Raw genomic sequence first — 23,028 nt, 5'->3', positions numbered from 1 at the left:
TAGAGTACATACTCTGCTCAGCTGTGCCCAGGGTCACCTGGGCAGGGAACAGCTGTTTTATGTTCTTAAGAAAATAAACTTCCAGGTTTTCCTGGGATGGGGGAAGGGATCTGGGACCTGACTGCTTCATAAATATAATTTAACCAGTCCTCCTTAGTTTACTACCTCTGCTCCCCCAGTCCTTACCCTGGTTTAAGTAAAATATTACTATTCGAACTGATTTGTAGAATTGACGAAAAACTTGCTTTGTGAGTTTGGCTTTTTTGTTTATTTCCTTGCTTTGAATTCCTTCTGGCTTCCTGTTTCCTTTTTTGGTTTTTGTTTTTGTAATCTTCTTAGAACAGGATGACCCTGGGACATGTGTCTTGTAAGCAGGGAGACCATACATTCTGGTTTGCCTGGGACAATCCCATTTTATGCCTAATTATCAATTGCACTCTCTTCTGGTCTCAGAAGTGGGTCCTGTTTGGACCATAAAAAGTACAGTTGCCATATTTAAAAGCCACAGAACTTGGAGATAAGAGTTTCACTTGGTTTGGTTTTGCCTATTTTTATTGTAGAACAGTTCTGACTTAATGACTGGTTTACCCATTAGTACTACAAACAATAAAATAGTGAACATTATTGAAGGTTTTAGTGGCTTCTTAGATGATTACCTTAGACTTTCAGTTTAATTTCTATTGGCGCATTTTTCAGGTAATCTGGCCAATTCTCTCATTAGACAGTTATAGTTACTCTTTTGAAAAGAATTTGAGAGTAATTCCCTGATACTTGGGTTTCTCAGTATACTGTTTGTGGGAGTCCTAAAACAAATCCACCAAAAGACAGCTTCACAAGTAGTAGGAGATAATTAATCCCTGTCTATTTATTACACAGTGTGTTTTAGTTCTTCACCGTAGTGCTTTGTAATGATTTAGTAACATTTGTTGGATTGAGATGACCTTTGATAAGAAGCTGGCATAGTGATAATTTCTTTGTCTGATATAGAAGTTGGTATTCACTTTTTTGGCAACTGATTTATTAATATTCCAAATAAAAGTGTTAAAGCCTCAAATGATACCTCAAAGTAAATGATACCTGGGATCACATACTTATACTGTAGTTTAGTTATGAGTAGCATCAGTTCCTTACACACTGGGGTTCTTTTTTGTTGTTGTTTTTTATTTATTTTGAGAGAGACCGAATGCAAGCAGAGGAGGGGCAGAGAGAGGAAGAGAGAGAGAATCCCAAGCAGGCTCCATGCTCAGCTGAGCTCCATGGAGCCTGCTGAGCATGGAGCCCCACTGGGGGCTTGATATCACATGACCACGAGATCATGACCTGAGCTGAGATCAAGAATGGGACATTTAAACGACTGAGCCACCCAGGCGCCCTGAGACTAGGATTCCATAGGGGAAGCAAGATACATATACAGAAGAAATGAGTATCTTGGTACTTCTCCCTCCCACGTGCCCCAGTCCTTGGTGGAAACATCTTCTATCATAGAGGTTGTTGAAACAATTAAATGAGTTATATGTAAAAGTGCTCTGGAAACCGTAAAGTACTCTATACATGTTATTTTAATTTAATGTCCACTCAGTTTCATCTATGTCCAGTTTGAAAACGACTTTCTGTTTCCATTACCTTTAGACCCACCTAAATGAAAAAAAGAAACACCTTGTATTTAAAGTAGAATGTTACTGAGAACCCGGAAATACCAGGAGTATGATTTATGTTCCCACATAGAAAGCCTACTCTTTAATGAAATGATTTCTAGATATTATTTATAAGATATAGTCATATGAGATTATTTTATAGCTAATTTATATTATGCCTGTATATATTAGATATAAAGAACATAAGTATAGAGTGGTTACTCTAAATAAATTAAGAAGATACTTTTTCTATCTATAGATTCTTCTCAGCTTCATATTTATTCATGGTGGAGATGCCTATTTCCAGTTACTGTTGTCAACAAAGGAATATTTACTCAAAATTTAGATAGCCTCTTGAAAATTTATTGGAAGAATAAAAAACAGATGTAACTAATTGATAAGCAAATGTTGGTAGACAGAATTTGGACAGGTCTGTTGTTGAATAGTATTAAAATGTCAGATACAAGGAAAGTCCTTTTATGTAATTACTAGACTCAAAAGAAAATTATAGAATTATTATCACGTAGGTACAATCATATTTATAATTGATGCAAGATCCAGACTTTGTTATAAAATATATGTGTATTTCTGAAATACACTTTTAATGTGAATGGGCTAACAAAATGCATGGATACTTTACCAGTTTTCTATATAAACAGTATTTACAGTTCTAGATAGATAGATAGATAGATAGATAGATAGATAGATAGATAGAATCCCCAAAGTGGAAAAGTCCCTAATCTAGACGTAATAAACTTTTTTTTAAAACTGACATTCTTAATTAGAATTAGATCCATTTAGTAATTAGAGTGAGTTTGGTAGATTTACTACTTGGATACAGCAGACCTAGGGTCTTCTAATCTAAGCTCTACAACTATTGTCAAAGAATTTCAAGGAGAGGGACTTTCCTTTTATTAAGGAAAATTTTGAGGTTCTGGATGTTACCTTAATTTTTTATCTCATCACATGCTGTATTTACAATGTAAATTCTAAGACCTACCAGAGTAAAAGATGTCTTAAATACTGATGTTATCAGAGAGGTGTGGCTGAAGACACCTTTTTCAGCTTTCATTTTCTCTTTACTATCTCTGATTAAGAGGGATACTGCCACTTAATGATTAAACTAAGCTACATTAGGGAAACCTACTAATCATTTCTTTTTAGTGCTGGCAAACCCTGTCACCAGTGCCCAAGGCATACTTGCAAGTTACACAAAAATGTTTTGATGTCTATGTTAGCATTTTTCTTTTTATACCCTGCTCCCATTTTTTGTCTTGTTACCCACCCACTCTCCCCCAAGCACATACACATGTACAAGCTGCCACCTGACTGTCCACAGCCCTCCAGCCCTTAGCTATATTTGCAACCAAAATTACTGTTTCTCATTTCTACCCTATTTAACACTCTTGTTAGTAGAGTTTGGTGGTGATTAGATTGTGTAGGCAAGTTTACCTGAAAATTAATTTTGGAGTGGGTTGAGGGAATTATTGTTATGAATTTGTGACTTGATAATCATCAAGACTTTCTTTTCGTCTCTTGGCCATCCTCAGGGATGCTCTATGAGGGGATCATTAGACAAACCTGTGGCCCAAATCCTGGCTATGTGTCTTGGCAAGGACCCTACTACTGGATTCAATAGTAAACTAAGAAAAGGAAAAAACCACCTGAGAGAAGTATAGGCAGCAAATTGTTGAGAAATAGTAATTTGACTAATAAATTAAGAAATAATGATGAGTTGGGTTTAGTTTTTATATACCAGGTTTTCAGGAGCAAGTACTTTTCAAAATATCCTGTTCATTTGGGGAAACATTTTACCAGTATTAAATTGATTATATATTCTTATTTTTTATATGAATAGGCAATATTTACAAATTTAGAGACATCTCTTTTATATTAATGATCCTCTTTTGCCAAAAAAGAAATAAATGAAATTTGAATGTTCTAAAAATGTTTGATCAGCTTTGGGCAATTTTAAGGCAGAAGTAGAAATAGGCATTCATAGTGAGATGTAAGCTGTTTGCCTCTGATTAAACTAAAGCAGCTGACCCTATTTAAAAATTATTATTTAAATATATTTTATTAATTTTTTAAAGTGTCAATGAGGTATAATTACATACAGTAAAGTGGGTGTATTTAAAATGTACAGCTTAATTTTGGTATGTGTATTAATCATGAAACCATAATTATAATCAAGGTATTAGACATAGAAGTTCTACTTCTGAAACAAAAAATTCACTAGAGGGCATCAACAGTAGATTAGAACTGGTAGATCTTTGAATTTGAAGATCAGTTGCTAGAAATTATGCAGTCTGAAGAAGAGGAAAACAAAGTGGCTAAAATGAACAGGGAAATGTGGGATACTGTTAAGCACAACAATGTATGCCTAATTGAACAGGACAGGGAAGATAGGAGCAGAAAAAGTTTTTGAGGGAATAATGGATGAAAACTTCCCAAATGTGATGAAAAACATAAATCTACACATTTGTGAAGCTTGATAAATTTCCATGTAAAATAAGCACAAAGAAATCCATAGATAGATATCATAATAACAATCCTGAAAGACAAAATAGAAAACTTTGAAAACACCAAGAGAAAAACAGTTGGTATACCCATAAACCTTTTTGATCAGCATTTGGATTTTTCAAGTTTTCACTATTACAAATAAAGCTATTGTGAATACTTATGTACAAGTCTTTCTATGGATGTATACTTCTATTTTTCTTTGATAAATACCTATGAGTGGATGGCTTGGTCAAATGGTAGGTGTCTGCTTAACTTTTTAAGAAACTGCCAAATTGTTTTCCAAAATAATGGTTGTACCATTTTACATTTCTCCTACTAGTGTATAAGAGTTCCAGTTCCACATTTTTGTCAGTATTTGACATGCAGTAAGTTTTTTAATTTTAATCATTCTGGTAGGTGTATTGTATTATCTCATTGTGGTTTTAATCTGCATTTCCTTAATGATTAATGATATGTTGAGCAACTTTGTATGTGATATTTGCCTGTATCCTGTATTTTTTTGTAAAATGTCTAGCTCTTTTTTTTTTCTTTTGAGTTGTCTTTTTATTATTGAGTTGTAAGAATTCCTTATATGTTCTAGACAGATTTCGTTTGTCAGTTACATATTTTTCAGATATTTTCTCCAAATATTTTATTTTATTAATGTTTAATTATTTTTGAGAGAGAGAGAGAGAGGGAGGGGCAGAGAGAGAAGGAGACATAGAATTCAAAGCAGGCTCCAGTCTCTGAGCTGTCAGCACAGAGCCTGATGCAAGGCTCAAACTCACAAACCACAAGATCGTGACCTGAGCCAAAGGTCATGCTTAACTGACTGAGCCACCCAGGGGCCCCTCTTCAAATATTTTAGTAACAATGTCTTTGGAAGAGAGCCCAAAAAGTTTTTTGTTTGTTTTTCAAAGTCCAGTTCATTGATTCTTGTGTGTGTGTGTGTGTGTGTGTATGTGTGTGTTTTCTTTTGCATTGTAATTAATAAATCTTTACTAAACCAAGGTCACACAGATTTTCTCGTGTTTTCTTCTAGAACTTTTATATTTTTGGCTCTAACATTTGGGTCTGTGGCCCATGCTCAGTGAGTTTTTGTATTCAGTGTGTGGTATAAAGGTCAAATTTCCATTTCTTTTCTTAGGTTTGTTTTTTGTTTTTTTGTCCCATTTCACATATGGGTACTTAATTGTTCCAGTACTATTTGTTGAAAGAAGTATCTTTTTCTCATTTGAATTGCCCTAGATACCTTTGTCAAATATTAGTTGATAGATTGTCTGGCTGTGTTTTATATTTCTGAGTTCTCTATGCTGTTCCATCAATGTATGCTTATGCTAGTACCCTCCATACCAAGTTGATTACTGTTGCTTTATAATAGGTCTTGAAATTATATAGTGTTAGTTCTCCAACTTTGCTTTTCTTTTCCAGAAAAACTTTGGCTATTCTAGATGCTTTGCATTTCCATATAAATTTTAGAATCTTTGCTATAAAACAGTGCTCATATTTTACTGGGATTTTAATTGACATTTCATTTCAATTTGTACTTCATTTGGGGAGAATTGTCTTAAAAATATCATGCCTTCTCGTCCATTGCATATCTCTTCATTTTTTTTTTAGGTCTCCCTTACTTTCCAGCAGCGTTTTAGCACTTTCAGCACATGCATATTGTACTTTGTCATATTTATCCCAAATTATTTCATAATTCTTGCTTATTTTTTTTATTTCAATTTCTGATTATTGCTAGTATTAATAAAAAGTACGATTTATATTTTGTGTGTTGACATCATATCCTACATTCATTTATTCTAGTCCCTTTCTCTTTCAGCCTTTTTTTGTTTGTTTGGTCCCTGTATTTTATGTTAGGGCTTTCCTCCAATCTTTGATGATTCTTGGTTGTCCTTTTGTATATATAATGTATAACATTAAGATTATTAAAAGTTTTGTGTGCACATGCAAGGTGGCACCTTGTAAGCTTTACCACACAATGAGAAGTTTGGAATGGGTTCCTCAAATTTCCGGAACTATAGACCATATTTCTTCGAACAGTTGGTATTTTCAGAGAAAGGTCCATTATTATTTCTGCTAGAGGGAGTCAGGCTCTCTGTATTGTAAAACCTACTATTCTAAACAGCCTGTAGTTAAAATGTTGACTTTCACTTTGACTCAAGAGTTTAAAAGATTTGGGGCACCTGGGCGGCTCAGTCAGTTAAGCGTCCAATTTCAGCTCAGGGCAATGATTTCATGGCTTGTGAGTTCAAGCCCCGCGTTGGGCTCTTTGCTGACAGCCCAGAGCCTGGAGCCTCTCCCACTCATGCTCTGTCTCTCTCTCTCTGTCTCAAAAATAAATAAAAACATTAAAAAACATTTTTTTAAGAGTTTAAAATATTATTGTTTTACATTTCTAAATATGTATGTTTTTGTTATAATTTTGATGTATAATATATTGCCCAAGTATGCAACTTCATTTTTTCAAATTTTAGAGTTTATTGAGGATCCATTTTCATAAATATTCTGTAGATTTTAGGAAAGACAGTTTATTTGTAACATACTGACCTTGAAGTGTATATATGTATATCCATGATGAAGTGTATATTTGTATAAGCATTCATATGTGTTTGCACATACTATACATACACCTAAAGAACAGCAATGTTATAACAGTTATGTGTGTGTAAGTGTTATAAGATTGCTGTTCTCTAGGTTTAGGTCTTTTTTCTGTACATTAAGATATACATTAAACTTACCCACTATAGTTTTTGTCAGTTTCATTTTGTAATTTCTAATGAATTTTTTAAATTACATTTTAAGAGTATTCATTTGTTTATATTATCATTATGGATATTTTCTGCTATCTAGGCACAGCCCTTTGTTCCATTCATGGTTCTTAACCTCAGTTTCTACTTAGGTTACTAATATTTGTACAGTTCTTCCTTCCTTTTTTGTTAATATATACCAGGCATAGCTTTTTCTGTCTTTTAACTTTTAACCTTGTAGTATTATGTTTTATTAGTATTTCATATAATCAAATTTTAGATTACCTTTTGATACTATCTGGAAGTCTCTAATATTCAGTAGGCTTTTTTTGTATTATTATCTAACTCAGGTTTGGAGCCTTTTGTCATCTTATTGTTTAGTTGTTTTCTGTACCCTTTTTAAGGAGTCCTAGTTACTTTCTTTGAATTATGTTATTAACTATATGGACACTTTGTTCAGAAGGCATTTATTCTGTTTTTTTATATTACGTGTGATACTTTTAAGTTAAAAAAAATCACACATCTCAGGTTCTCTATCAGTATCATACATGAAATAGGATATATTGTTCCTCCCTTTATTAAATCAAAACGAAATAATACACAGTAATCCACCACATCCTTATCTCACTACCTGGTTACTTTAAGCGATTTCATTTTTTACATTATTTTGATCAGAAACCATTTTTGACTTTTATATTATTTCTTTTTTTTTTAAATTAATAGCCTTCCCCTCTTCTTTTCTTTTTCTTTCTTTCTTTTTTTTATAACAGTTTTAGGTTTATAGCACAATTGAGTGAAAAGTACCGAGAGTCTCATATAACCTTTTACCCTCCCTACCCCAGTTTTCTCTTTTTTAACATCTTGCATTAGCATGGTACATTTTACATATTCAGCAGTCAATAGACATTTGGGTTGTTCCTACCTTTGGTTATTATGTATAATGCTGCTGTAATCATTTATGTGCAAGTTTGTGTGTATAATAGGTTTTCAGTTCTCTTGTTATCTGGGAGTGGAGTTGCTGGGTCATATGGAAATTCTGTATTTAACACTTTGAGAAACTTACCAACTATTTTCCAAAGTGACCATACCATTTTAGTTTTTCACTGTGTTTGTAAGTTCTAATTTCTCTGCATCTACATCAATACTTGTTATTATCCATCGTTTTTATTTTAGCCATCCATTTGTTTAGTAGGTGTGAAGCTATAGTTTATTGTGATTTTTATTATTTCCCTAATTACTAATAAAGTTGAGCATCTTTTCATGTATTTATTGGCCATTTGTATATCTTCTTTATAGAAATATCTATTCAAATCCTTTGCCCATTTTTAACTGGGTTATTTGTCTTTTTCTGTTAAATTCTTTACATATTCTAGATACAAGTTCCTTCTCAGGTACAGGATTTGCAGATATTTTCACCAGTTTTGGGGGCTTTCTTACCACTTTTTTGATGGTGTTCATTGAAGCACAAAATTTTTTAATTTTGATAATGTCTAAATTATCTATATTTTTCTTTCGTTGTTTGTGGTTTCAATGGTATATCTAAGAAACCATTGCCTAATCCAAGGTCATAAGAATTTTTTTTTTATGAGAATTTATTCTTAACATTTTCTCTTAAGAGTTTCACAGTTTTAGTTCTTGCATTTAGATCTACAGTTGATTTTGACCTAATGTTTACATATGGTGTAAAACATAGAGATTCAGCTTCCTTCTTTTGCATGTGGATATCCAGTTGTCCCAAGCACCACTTATTGAACACTTTTCTTTTTCCATAGAATGGTATTCTCACCCTTATTGAAAATCAATTGATTGTAAATGCAGGTGTTTATTTCTGGTCTCCCAAATCTATTCCATTGATCTATATATATTTCTGTCCTTATGCCAGTATCACATAATCTTGCTTACTTTAATTTTGTAGAAGCTGTTAAAATCAGGAAGTGTGAATATTCCAGATTTGTTGTTTTTCAAGATTGCTTAGCCATAGTGGGTCCTTTGTATTTCCATATGAGTTTTCAAATCAGGTTATCACTTTCTACAAAAAAGGCAACTAGAATTTTGATAGGGATTGCATTGGATCTATAGATCCTTTTAGGGAGTATTGCCATATTAATAGTAATTCTTCTAATCCACGAACATAGGAGTCTTCCTATTTACTTAGGTCTTCTTTAATTTATTTTAACAATGTTTTGTGGGTTTTGAGTATATAAGTCTTACAGTTCTTTTGTTAAACTTATTCTTAAATGTTTTATTCTTTTTGATACTATTGGAAATTGAACTTTTTTCATTTCTTTTTCAAATTGTTCATTGCTTATTAAAGAAATACAGTCGATTTTTGTATATTAGTCTTTTATCCTGTAACCTTTCAGAACTTCTTTATTAGTTCTAATATTTTTTTCCTGTGGATTCCTTAGGTTTTTCCATATACAGATCATATAATGTGCAAGTAGAGATATTTTTACTTCTTTCCAGTTTGAATGCCTAGAGATACATTTTTCCCCCTAATTGCCCTGGCTAGAAGCTCTAGTATAATATTTAATAGAAATGTCAAGATCTGTTCAGATTTTCTATTAATTATTGATACAAATTACTTTCAATAGTTTGTATCTTCCTAGGAATTTTTCCATTTCACTTATGTTACCAAATTTGTTGGTGTACTGTTGTTCATAGTATACACATATATTTTTCATTTCTGTAAGGGTGATAGCAGTGTGAACTGAGTCATTCCTGATTTTAGTAATTTGAGTGTTCTCCCTGTAGTCAATATGGTTCCATAGTCACTATGGCTACATGTTTGTCAATTCTGTTGAACTATTCAAAGAACAAAGTTTTGATGTTTTGATTTTCTTAGTTGTTTTTGTCTTTACTGTTTAGTTTATTTGCTTTAATTTTATTATATTCTTCCTTCTGCTTGCTTTGGGTTTAGTTTGCAATTCTTTTTCTACTTTCTTAAGGTGGAATGTTAGGTTATTGATTTGAATTTTTTAAACATAGCTTTTACAGCTGTGAATATTTTTATAAGCAATACTTTATCTGCATCTCAAGTTTTAGTAGTAAGTTACATTTTTGTTTTTATTATCCCAAAATATTTTCCAACTCTTCTTGTGATTTCTTTTTGACCTTTTGGTTATTTAGGGTTTAATTTCATATTTTTGTGAATTTCCAAATTTTTTTCTTACTCATTTCTGATTTCATCACATTGTGGTCAGAGATTATACTTTGTATGATTTCAATCCTTGAAATTTAGATGTTTATTTAATAGCCTTGCTTATGGTCTGTCCTGGAGAATGTTCCATGTGCACTTGAGAAGAATATGTATACTGCTGCTGCTGTTGGATGGATTGTTCTCTAGATGTTTATTATGTCTAATTGATTATAGTATTGTCAAGTCTTCTATGTTTTTGTTGATCTTTTCCTAGTTTTACCTGCTATTGGATATATAGAGATAAGACTTAGATATAGATTGTCTATATCTGTGTGTATGTGTATATATATATATATATATATATATATATATATATATATATATAGATATATATAGATATATAGATATATCCATGTAAAGAGATTTATTATAAAGAATCAGCCTATGTAGTTATGGAGTCTGGGAATTCCAAAATCTGTGGTATGGACTGGCAGGCCCAAGACCCAGGAGAAATGATGGGCAGATGAAGTTCAAAAGCAGTTTGTTGGAGAATTTTCTCTTGCTTAAGGATGCCAGTCTTTTTGTTCTATTCAGACCTTCAAATGATTGGATGAAGCCCATCCACTAGGTGGAGGGCGGTCTAGCCAAAATTCACTGATGTATGGGGCACCTGGGTGGCTCAGTCAGTTAAGCACCTGACTTTGGCTCAGGTTATGATCTCGTGATTTGTGAGTTTGAGCCCTCCATTGGGCTCTGTGCTGATAGCTCAGATTCTGTGTTTCCCTCTCTCTTGCCCCTTCCCCTGTCACTCTGTCTCTCTGTCTCTCTCTCTCTCTCAAAAATAAATAAAAAAATTTTTTTAAAAAGTTCACTGGTTTAAATGTTCATCCAAAAACACTCCCCAAGTTGACATATAAATAACATATAAAAACTTAGCTTCAGTAAGTCCCCCTTCCTTCTGCCCTCCTTTGGGAAGTTATTGTCATATAAAATATATCTATATATACTGTAAGCCTATCCATAGACTTGATTCTCATTTTTGCCATAGTTATGTTGTGTAAGATTGTAGCAAACACTGAATTAGTGAATACTGAATTATTGCTCCTGGGAGAAATAGGCTTCTTTGAGAGTCAGTTTGTCAGTTAATCAATACATAACTTTGTTTTAGCTGTGTTTCTGTTTAAAGTTGCCTTATATAATATATATTGTTCATTAATTAACATTGAACTCATGACCATCAACACTATAACTCATGCCTAAATGAAGCTTATCTAACACATGTATTTTGTCCATAAGGCTTGTCACAGCCTTGCACTTACAGACACTAAACAGTACTTCAGTACTTCCTTTTGGGAGTCTTTTAAACAGCAAAATCACTAACAAAAAGCATAGAGGTGCAAAAAACATGGCACTAAATAGACTGCAAGAATGATACTTATTTAGAGTATGAGAACTGAAACAAGAAGGCAGGGCATCACTTTGTTTGACCTCAGTTGAAAACATATGCCTTGGACCATGAGTTGTCCTATGTCTGCAAATGACTACAGAAGCACCACAAAGTATTAATTTTGGAGTTATAAGTAAATTCTAGGTATTAGGTGAATTTGCAAATGCAGAAACCATGAATAATGAGAAACAACTGTAATTATGGCTTGGAAGTCCTTTGAATCAAATAAGAGGTCAGAAATACAAAGAAAAAATATGTTTATACCATCTCTTATATTTACCGATGTAATTATTTTCACTGGTGTTCTTTGTTTCTGTGGTTACAGCTTAGTGTCCTTTTACTTTATTTAGCCTTTAGTATTTCTTATAGTCTGGCCTGCTGGCTATAAATTCTCTCAGTGTTTTTTATCTGGGAATGCCTTAATTTCTCCATGCCTTTTTTTTTTTTTTTTTAAGTTTATTCTGAGAGAGAGAGAGTGAGCAGGGGAGGGGGAGAGAGAGAGTGCCAAGCAGACTCTGTGCTGACTGATGCCAGGACTCAGTCTCACAAGTTGTGAGATCATGGCCTGAGCTGAAACCAAGATTTGGGAGCTTAACTGACTGAGCCACTCAAACACCCCTTCTACTTCATTTTTGGAGGGTAGTTTTAATGCTTTCCTTCCTTCATGGTTTCTAATGCAAAGTCAGCTGTTAATCTTATGGAGGATCCCTTATACTTCATGAAAGAAGTATTTTCTTTTATTGCTTTAAATGATTAACCTTTGGCTTTGGCTTTTGACAGTTTGTGATGGATGTAGGATCTGAATCTACTTAGTATCTGTTTTATATATATATACATATACATATGTATATACGTATGTACATATGTACACATACATATATATACATACATATACATTATATATATATACACACATATATAGTGTGTGTGTGTGTATATATATGTGTGTGTGTATATATATATATATATATATATATATATATATATATACACACACACACTATAAGCCTATCTAGATGTGGTAGATTAACGGTTTTCATCAGATTTGGTAAAGTGGTGACTTTTATTTTTTCAGATATGCTTTATGCCCCTTTCTCTTTCTTCTCTTTGTCTCAGACTACCATTATGAGTATGTTGGTAGTCTGTATAGCATCCAGTACATCTTTGAGGCAATGTTCATTTCTTTGCATTCCTTTTTCTTTCCCTACCTCAGACTGGATAAACTCAGTTGACCTATCTTCATTGATTCTAATTTCTGCAGTTGAAATTGCTATTTACATTTAACCCCCATAGTGAATTTTTTGTTTGTTACTATATTTTTCAACTCTCATATTTCTGTTTGCTCCTTTTTTTAATATAATTCCTGTCTTTTTATTGATATTTTCTCTTTATTAAGGCATCATTCTCATAGTTTCCTATAATTCTTTCAGCATGATTTCCTTTAGCTTTTTAGTTTTGGTAAAATTTGCCATCTTCCCCATTTTTAAGTGTACATTTCAGTAGTGTTAGGTATATTCACATTATTGTGCAACCAATATCTAGAGCTTTATCATCTTGAGAAACTGAAACTCTGTGCTTATTAAATAGCTATTCTGCATTTCTCCCTTAGCCGCTGGCGACTACCATTCTCCTCTCTGTTTCTGTAACTTTGTCTAATCTATATACCTTATAAGGAGAATCCTTTAGTATTTATCTTTTCATAATTGGTCTTTTGCATTGCATACTGTCTTCAGTGTTCATCCATGCTGTGCGGGCGCCTGGGTGGCTCAGTCGGTTAAGCGTCTGACTTCGGCTCAGGTCATGATCTCATGGTTTGTGAGTTCGAGCCCTGCGTCGGGCTCTGTGCTGACAGCTCAGAGCCTGGAGCCTGCTTCGGATTCTGTGTCTTGCTCTCTCTCTGCCCCTCCCCTGCTCATGCTCTGTCTCTCTCTGTCTCAAAAATAAATAAAACATTAAAAAATTTTTTTAAAATATTCATCCATGCTGTTGCATATTAGTTTTTGTTAACATATTTACAATAGCTGATTTATAATCTTTGTCTAAGAAGTCCAACATCTGGGCTTGTTCAGGGACAGTTTTATTCACTGTTCTTTTTTTTCTTTTTCTTTTATTAAGTCATACTTTAGTGTTTCTTTATGTGTCTCATAATTTCTTTGTTGAAATTGAACATATAAAGTGTTGCAATTATATTTAAATAATATAAGACCCTGCCCCCCTCCCACACACATACCAAAGAATTGTTGTTACTGTTGCTATTTGTTTAGTGATTTTCTGATCTCATTCTTTTAAAGTCTATTCTTTCTTGTATGTGGCCGCTGAAGTTGTGCAGTTCCTTTAGTGGTCAGCTAATGATTTTGGGCAGAGATATCCTTAAGTGCTTAAACCCAAAGGTCTTCCACTCTTTGTCAAAGGCTCTGTGTGTGTTTGTTGAGGCATGCCTTTAACTTTGGGCAGATACTTTACAACTCTGTCGTAGCTAGCACTTCCTGCTTGTACACAGCCTCAGTGTCTGCCATAGGCGAACTTTTAGAACCATTTCTCTTGTCATACTTACAGTCCTGTATATTTGCATGACCTTCAGGATTCCCTGGAAAACTTCAGAGCTTTTCAAAGGCCCCCATGAGTATCTCATTCCCCAGTTTTTCCTTTTAAATTTTTGATAAGCCTCTTGTTAGCCCCAACTGGTATTGCTGCCTGAGGCAGCTGCAGTGTTGAACAATTGCTACTGGTTGTTTTTGACAGATGCCCGAGGGATAGGGCAGTTCACACATTGTGTTTTCTGAGTCAGATCAAATAAAGATAAATCCTGAGAATAGAGCTCTTCCAAGGAACTGCCCAACATGCCAAATATTGACAATTCTCTTGGGAAAAGGGCTTTTGGGGAGTTCTAATCCTATTCTGCCCCCTACAGCAGTTGCTAGGTTACTGTATTTCACAGCTATTGTGGTTGTGAGGCTGTTGGTTTTCAAGGCTACCATTAATTTGAGAGAAGAGGATGAGAGTAAAAGCAAGTTAAAATACCACAGAGCTGGCCTTATTTGCTGAGATTCATCAGTTTTTCGTGAATAAACACTCCACAGATTGTTGCAAATTAATTTCTAGAGTTCAAAAACCTGTTTTGACAATTGTTACTAGTGTTTTCATTGCTTTTAGGGAGGAGCAGATCTTCATAATTCCTTACACTGCCATTCTAGAAGTGCTTCTTCAGACATTTAGTTTTAACTCTGTGCTTAAATGATTTCATCGCTTCTGATCCTTTTATTATGATTAATCTATTGTTTAGATGGAATACTTTTTTCAAGGATTTGTTTGTAGGTAATGTTTTGAGGCCTTTTATATTTACTAGTGTGTCTTTGTTGTCTGCACCAATAATCTCCATATGCTTTGTTCACAAAATTTTGAAAATATATCCCACTATATACAAATATATGTGACAAACAAATGTTTATGATAATAAAATACCATAGACTGGGTGGTTTTTAAAAAAAACAATAACAAAAACCCAGATATTTATTTTCTTAACAGCTCTGGACTCTGGAAGTCCAAGATCAAAGTGTTGGCAGTTTTGATTTCTCCTCAGGTCTCTTTCTCTTTGGTTTACAGACTATTGCCGTCTCACTGTTCCTTACATGGTCTTTTCTCTGTGCCTCTGCTTCCCTGGTCTTTTTGTCTCTCTCTTTTCTTATAAAGGATTCCAGTCATAATGGATTAGGGCCCCACCCTTATCACCTCATTTAATCCTAATTACCTCCTTTAAGACCCTACTTCCAAATACAGTCACATTAAGGGACACAATTCAATGCATAACAAAGAATATACATATAATATAACATGTATGTACCACTGTACTAATATTATGTACATACATATGTAACAGAATAAATTTTAAAAGATAATTACATTTTCATTGAAAACAACATATTCTAGTTATATAATTGTTTTTATTTCATGATGTGACTATCAAAGCTTATTCAGGAAATAAAAGTGTCTCTGTCATTTTCTTGTTCACATCTTTGCCTCTATTTAATGATACTTTGCAAAAATCTTTTAAAACTACTCCTTTTACTCCTCATTTTTAATCTGTAAAAACACTTAATCAGGCTTACATAGACTACAGTCCTCTGTAACTACAGTGCAAGCAGGTAGTGAGTGCAACACAACCAGCCCTTGCACACTGTGGAGTTTCCACTCTTCTGGAATATCCCAAAATGTGATATTTGTGCCAAGTGAGGGCATTACTTCCATTCTGTACATTAAGTATTTTAAAAAGTTATTTCCTGGGTAGCTCAGTCGGTTAAGCATACCATTATCTTTGGCCCATATCATTATTTTACGGTCCGTGAGTTTGGGTCCGTGAGTTCGAGCCCTGCATCAGGCTCTGTGCTGACAGCTCAGAGCCTGGAGCCTACTTTGAGTTCTGTGTGTCTCTCTCAGCCCCTACTCTGCTTGTGCGCTCCCTTTCTCTCTCTCTCTCTCTCTCTCAGAAATAAACATTAAAAAAATAATTTATTTCTGGTGTTTATGGATAAAGATGTATAGTGTATAAAGATTATATAGGCTAATATTTTCTACTTGCACTTTAGTAGGTCATTATAAACCATCCACTTTTGTGGACATTAGTCTAAACAAAATGTCAACAATAGTTGGGTAGTGAGTTCATTCATGGGTGTTCATTTGGTATGCTTCATATCTTATATGTGTTACATATATTCAGTATTTTAAAGATTTTAAAAAGATTTTAAGCTAGTCATAATTTTGCTTGAAAATTCTGTAGGTGGTATTTCAATAATAATAGCCTGTCATTTATTATTGTACGAGAGGAGTCTATGGCTTTTTGATGTGTAGTGTTGCGTCTTCCAGAATATTTTCATGATTATTTCTTTAATTATTCTGTATTTTACATTTGTTGAGACCTTTTCTTTAGCTATGCCAATTAGCTATGAATTAGATGTCTTTATTTTTTACATACCTATCCCCTATATAGTTTTAGTGCCTTTTTCTCCAATATTCTGGACATTTTTTTCAAGTTTGTCCTTACCACTTAATTTCTATAGTATTAATTACGTATAGCTTCCAGGGTTGATTTTAGCTATTTTATTTTACTTTATTTATTTTTACTTTTTGTTGTGGAAAATTTCAACCATAAGAAAATTAAAGTAGTATAATGAATTATGTAAACTCATCATTCATCTTTAACAATTGTCTCATGGCCAATCTTGTTTTATGTATTCCTACCCATTCTCCTCCACCATTTCTATTTGTTTTAAATCAAATTTCAGACATCATGTCTTTTCATAAGTATTTAGTCTTTATCTCTAAAACATACAGATTTTTTAAAAATATAATTATACTGAAGGTGACAGTTACCTTGTCATCTCTAATGAGTGGAGTGTATTCCTGGATTGCCTGCAAACATCTGTAGTTCTTCTCTTGCCAGAAATTATGGCTGAAGAACAATTCTTAGCATACACCCCTCCCCATAGTTTATTCCACCTCTGATTTCATGATCCTAAGAATAAGGTGTCATATCATGGCTATTTCCATTACCAGTCATACTGTGTAGGTAGGAATTGTAGTCCTAGGATGGATGTAGAAGAACCTTTTAAAGAGAGAAAAAACAGCTCTAGCTGTTCTTGAAAACAGCTCCTGTATGTGGATGAGTTGGTCCATGGAAGCCCTGGCTCTAAAGTTGAGGAAAAAAGCAAGAGATTTGATGCTAAAAAGTTCTTTTGTTTTGTTTTTTTTAAAGTTTATTTATTTATGTTTGAGAGAGAGAGACAGCATGGGGGGGGGGAGGGGCAGAGAGAGGGTGAGAGAGAATCCCAAGCAGGCTCCACACTGTCTTCACAGAGCCCTTTGCAGGGCCAGAACTCATGAAACTGTGAGATCATGACCTGAGCCAAAACCAAGAGTCAGACTCTGAACTGACTGAGCCACCTAGGTGCCCCTAATGGCTAAAAAGTTCTAACTGTGATTTTTATCTCTCCATGGACTCACCAATTTACCTGAAGATTTCATCTAAATAGTGATTACTAGAAATTCTTTTTAGCTGGCTGTTCATCAGTATTTCTGACGCTATTTAAACTCGACACTCTTTTGTGTTTTCCTAAATAAAAGATGGAGGCAAGCAAATTGGGCATTACTGGTTTTCTCTTCTCATAACTATTGCTACTAATTTTCCTACTTTCTTTAAACCCCATTGTCTTTAAATTTTAAGTGAAAAAAATCACTTGGTCAGGTCCCATAGCCATTTCTAAAATTTATCCAGCATGTATGTATTAGATTTAACTAGAGGCATTAAAGAAGAGATTTTATTTATCTAGATATAATGGATTTAACTAAGATTACCTTATTTTCCATACCTTGATTAACAGTTTTCAGATAATTGATAGTAAGATTACTCTGAACCAATTTTATACTGATCACAATTAGTATGATCTTTGAAAAAAGACCTTTTTTAAATAATGTTAAACATTATTAAAGCTTGTGAAAACATGAAGAGTAGAACTTTCTGAAAATTGTATTCTAGATAAACAGTGAGTTTCCAATAATGAGTGTTTACCAAATTCACGATTCTCTGTAAAGGGCTTTGAATTAAGACTAACTTATAGATATGTTTAAAAATAAGTAAAGCCTACAAAGGGAATCAGAACCAAGAAAAAGCAGCTTCTGTGGTAAAATTGTGATTGGTAAACATTTTAGTCCATTTACTTCCTTTTTGAATATGTTGTATGTCAACCCTGTTTATATTTATGCTAGTCTAGTGTAAATGAAACTAATAACATACTAAAGGTTTACAACAGGTAGAAGGCACAAAGTCCCATGTAGACCTCTCCACAGTGAGTGCCTGTGACTGGGAGCATTTGAACAGTAACCTAAAGAAGATGTTCTCTCATACCCAGTTGTTCAATGTTTTAAGAATCTAATTGATAAATTACATAATTTCCCAATTAAAATATTCTAAGAGATACTGATATTTTGCTCATTTAAAACAAGTTTTGCTTTAAGGCATTTTTAAAAAGTGAATTTTTCCTTGTGCTGTATCAGAATATAGCAGCATGGTAATTTTTACTAGTTTTCTCTTCTTTAGAATTCTCCTTTCAGTTAGAGACTTTATAACCAGATTTTCTGATAATGTTTGAGAAGTATACTAATTATTTTACCTATTCCTGAGAATTTCAAAATACTCTACACATTTTCTTCATATGCCCAAAGCAGTTAAGAGGGGATGTGTTACCAAATGAAACTGGTTCTGTAGGATTGGTAACTTATTTATGGCCACAGAGTCACTCATTAATAAATAGATTTAAGAACAGAGCTCGAAAGGGTAATTTTTGCTTCCTTGTACATTTATATATATTCAAAAATTTTGACATTGAACACATTTCTTTTTTCTTTCTTTTTTTTTTTTAAACTATTTAGAATGTGGGGAATGTAAGAATGGTGCTCAGGTTTTAGTGCTATATCCATGTTTTTCAAACTAACTATATTGAGCAGAAATATTGAACTTGCTAATACATCATACGTGTTTTAATTTATACAGCTTTCTGTTGGAACTTTGTATTTAAATGTTTATTGTTCTCTCACAGGTGTTGGATCCTGAACAAAACCATAACTTCACAGATCATTATCTAAATGTGGCCTTTGACCTTTCCCAAGTTCTTTTTATAGCTACTGCCAACACAACTGCTACTATTCCACCTGCCTTGTTGGACAGAATGGAGATCATTCAGGTCCCAGGTACTTGATTCATAAATAAAATCATTATTTGATATTTTTTGCCTTTCTGAACATAACCCTTGAAGTTGTGCTGTGAAGTTTTGAACAAAAAGTTGATTTGCCAGTGGATGATCTTCAGAGTTGTAAGTCTGATATAAACCAGCTTTTATACAGAGGCTCCTGGCTGGCTCAGCTTGTAGAGCACGTGACACATAATCTCAGGGTCGTGAGTTCAAGCCCCACATTGGGCGTGGAGCCTAGTTAAATATAAGAAAATGAAAAAATAAAAATTAAACCAGCTTTTATGTAGATTCAAAGTCTAGAACAGCAAAACTTTGTTTGTTTTAATCATGACATAAGATTACGTGTATGTTCTGTAAGATGTCAAGAATAAATTTTGTGTAACAGTTTTAGACTTAGCATTAAAGAATGTTTTCCAGTGTCTTGGAAAACAAGACATTCTTCTTTAAAACTGTTTCTAAACTTATACATAAAAATAATTTTAAATAATTTACTTTTTCTAAGTGTACTCTTTTTTTTTTTTTTTTAATGTTTACTTATATTTGAGAGAGAGAGAGAGAGAGCAAGCAGGGGAAAGGCAGAGAGAGAGGGAGACACAGAATCCGAAGCAGGCTCCAGGCTCTGAGCCATCAGCACAGAGCCCGATGTGGGGCTTGAACTCATGAACCATGAGATCATGACCTGAGCTGAAGTCAGACACTTAACTGACTGAGCCACCCAGGCACCCCAATAATTTATTTTTTCAAAATGAGTATCTAAACCCAAAAATAGATCTTTCCATGATCAATTTAGCTTCCTGTCCATCAGATTTTGAAGTTTTTATTGTTGAAGAAAGTGTAATCATTTATTTTCGTTAAGAGTTAGGTCCTAAAGAGTAGCTGAACTTCTCTTTATAACATTTGGCCTCACTTTTACATAAAAGCACAGGGTTCTTTTAAATTCTTCTTTTTGGATCTGTCAAGTAGCTACCTTTTTTTTTTTTTTTTTTTTTTTTTACCATGTCTTCTTCACTGGAGTGTGCAAAATAAAGTCCTTCAGTTATTAACACTAAATAAACCCCAGTGTTTTCACCTTCTTTTAATTGCTTAGAAGTATTTTTTTTTCTAGAAGTGATTGAAACCCAATTTGTTAAAATGAAAATAGAGAAGAATCTAAATATATTTTGATCCTAAATAGAATCTAAATATGTATTTCATAATAATCTGAAACAAATTTTTATTATCAAGTGAATGATAATTGGATTTCTTAGTTATCTGTAAGTGCTGCAAGTTCTAATATTTAGTTTTAAAATATGGTGGAGTAAAAAATTGTGTGCATATTTATAAGACTAAAATAAATAAGTAATGAGATCCAATTGCCTGGAAACTCCCAATTAAGGCAGAGAATCCATAAGATACATGATCTGAAGTGAAGTCATCAGGACAGCTGCTGCACAGGTAGACACATACGATGCCATTCTTTTCCTGTAGATTCAGTTATCCTATCTCTTACTTTTTTGGCATTTTTTACTACCTTTTTCTACTCAAAAGCTGTCTTATCAGTTCTTTTTTATTTTGCTTATTAAATGGAAAGGGGGCAATTAGTTCAGGGAGAATTTTGTCTTACAGGATTTAAAGGCAAAGTCTATGCTCATAAGGCCTTTAAATAAATAAGAACATAAAGTCTTTTATGTGTAATTCCAAATGTGCAGAGAAAAAAATTTTAGGGAAATGTCTTATTTTTTGTTTTGTTGTTAATATTTATAGCCAGGGTTCTGAAAATAGCTCCTTTGCATCTCTTCCCTTGGAACCTATCACTTACTTAATTGAAGTCTTTGTTGTTGTTGCTGTGGTAAATTTTTCCAGTTACGTATCAAATTGTGCTAAAGAAAAGAGATGTATTATTTGCCTTTTAAATAATAAAAATTTGCATTTGAGTTAAGGAGATAATTACCTCATAAGATTTGACTGAGATTTTTCCTCTTCTTTGAGAGATGTATTATTTTTTTTTAATTTTATTTTTTATTTTTTAAAACTTACATCCAAATTAGCATATAGTGAAACAATGATTTCAGGAGTAGATTCTTTAGTGCCCCTTACCCATTTATCCCATCCCACCTCCCATAACCCCTCCCATAACCCTCAGTTTGTTCTCCGTATTTATGAGTCTCTTCTGTTTTGTGCCCCTCCCTGTTTTTATATTATTTTTGTTTCCCTTTCCTTATGTTCATCTGTTTTGTCTCTTAAAGTCCTCATATGAGTGAAGTCATATGATATTTGTCTTTCTCTGACTAATTCTGCTTAGCATAATACCCGCTAGTTCCATCCACGTAGTTGCAAATGGCAAGATTTCATTCCTTTTGATTGCCGAGTAATACTCCATTGTATATATATACCACATCTTCTTTATCCATTCATCCATCGATGGACATTTGGGCACTTTCCATACTTTGGCTATTGTTGATAGTGCTGCTATAAACATGGGGGTGCATGTGTCCCTTCGAAACAGCACACCTGTATCCTGTGGGTAAATGCCTAGTAGTCCAATTGCTGAATCATAGGGTAGTTCTATTTTTAGTTTTTTGAGGAACCTCCATACAGTTTTCCAGAGTGGCCGCACCAGCTTGCATTCCCACAGAGAGGTATTATTAATCAAGAGACTTTCAAACCATGCTCAGTAAATGTTTTTTTTTTATTTGTGGACAGAGTTGGAAATATTAATGGTTATTAGCTGGAGATTAAATTTCTTTATTCTGATTATAATTTTAGTTGAAATAACACTTAAATTCAGTCTGAATCGAAGATCCATTGAGTCTGCATTTGATTCATTAAAAAAAAAACGTGGTACAGTGGAAGCTGTGTGAATGATTACATTTTGTAATCAAAGGTCACTTTTTTCCCAGGGTATACACAAGAAGAGAAGATCGAGATTGCCCACAGGCACTTGATCCCAAAGCAGCTGGAACAGCATGGGCTGACTCCTCAGCAGATTCAGATCCCACAGGTTACTACTCTTGACATCATCACCAGGTTAGTCAGCCATCCTGAGGACTCTGTAATGTTTGAGTCTCAAAAGGAGATTATTTTACTGGCAACTCATAGCATCCATTTCTCTCTCCCCATCAGATTCCCAGCAAGCATTACCACAACTTGATTTACATAGAGCTCTGTATTAGGCAGAAATTCATAAGGAAAGCATTTAGAGTATCTTCATAGCTGAGGACTTTAGTTGAGCCAGAATTTCAACTTTTTCACAATAGCAGTGTAAGGGATTAATTTGATAAATTAAGAACCAAAAACAAGGAAAATATTGAGACACCTTATATGCCCCAGGACCTTAAAAGTTAAATTCTCTTAAGAGCTGGGATGCTACTTTCAGATACCTATTTTAAGTTATTCAGATTTTCTTTTCTTCTCTTTGAGAGATTTTAAACATCCTTAGAATTTTCATCTTGGGAATTAACACCAGAGCAATAGAGAGGGTGCTTTCCCAAGTTAGCTACCAAGTGCTTAAGCCTGTAGCCAGCAGAACGTAAATTATCTGAATAGAGTATTGCTTCATCTGATTTATACATTGCATGTTTGAATGGAAAATATACCCTGTTGAGAATTTATATCTATAACAGCCTCTTACAGTTTTCCTGGCTCAGTGTTACAGATCCATTGCATCATCTGGCAAATTGTGTTGAGCTGCCAAACACTCCTCACGCGGCCCTCTCGAAGTAACTGCTTTTTTTTAGCAGAAGCAAAGTATCTCTCCATTTTAAACTTTGACTTAGAGTTTGGCCAGTCAGACTGGTTTTTTTTGATCTAAGCCAGCCTTCTTATGGAA

General features: G+C 33.7%; 1 protein-coding gene across 2 annotated transcripts in view; it reads left to right on the top strand.

The window, feature by feature from the left end:
* Window positions 1-23,028, top strand: part of LONP2 (lon peptidase 2, peroxisomal) — a 115,699-nt gene that overhangs the window by 35,512 nt on the left and 57,159 nt on the right. For both annotated transcript variants that reach the window (XM_047834864.1, XM_047834863.1), the window contains exons 9-10: window positions 19,068-19,218; window positions 22,100-22,226. In XM_047834864.1, coding sequence (XP_047690820.1) covers window positions 19,068-19,218; window positions 22,100-22,226 — 278 coding nt within the window. The remainder of the gene's footprint in view (window positions 1-19,067; window positions 19,219-22,099; window positions 22,227-23,028) is intronic.

This window comes from Prionailurus viverrinus, chromosome E2 (assembly GCF_022837055.1).
Source record: "Prionailurus viverrinus isolate Anna chromosome E2, UM_Priviv_1.0, whole genome shotgun sequence".
Taxonomy (NCBI): Eukaryota; Metazoa; Chordata; class Mammalia; order Carnivora; family Felidae; genus Prionailurus; species Prionailurus viverrinus.
Note: the sequence above shows the minus strand (reverse complement) of the source record. Positions and strands in the feature narration are given on the sequence as shown.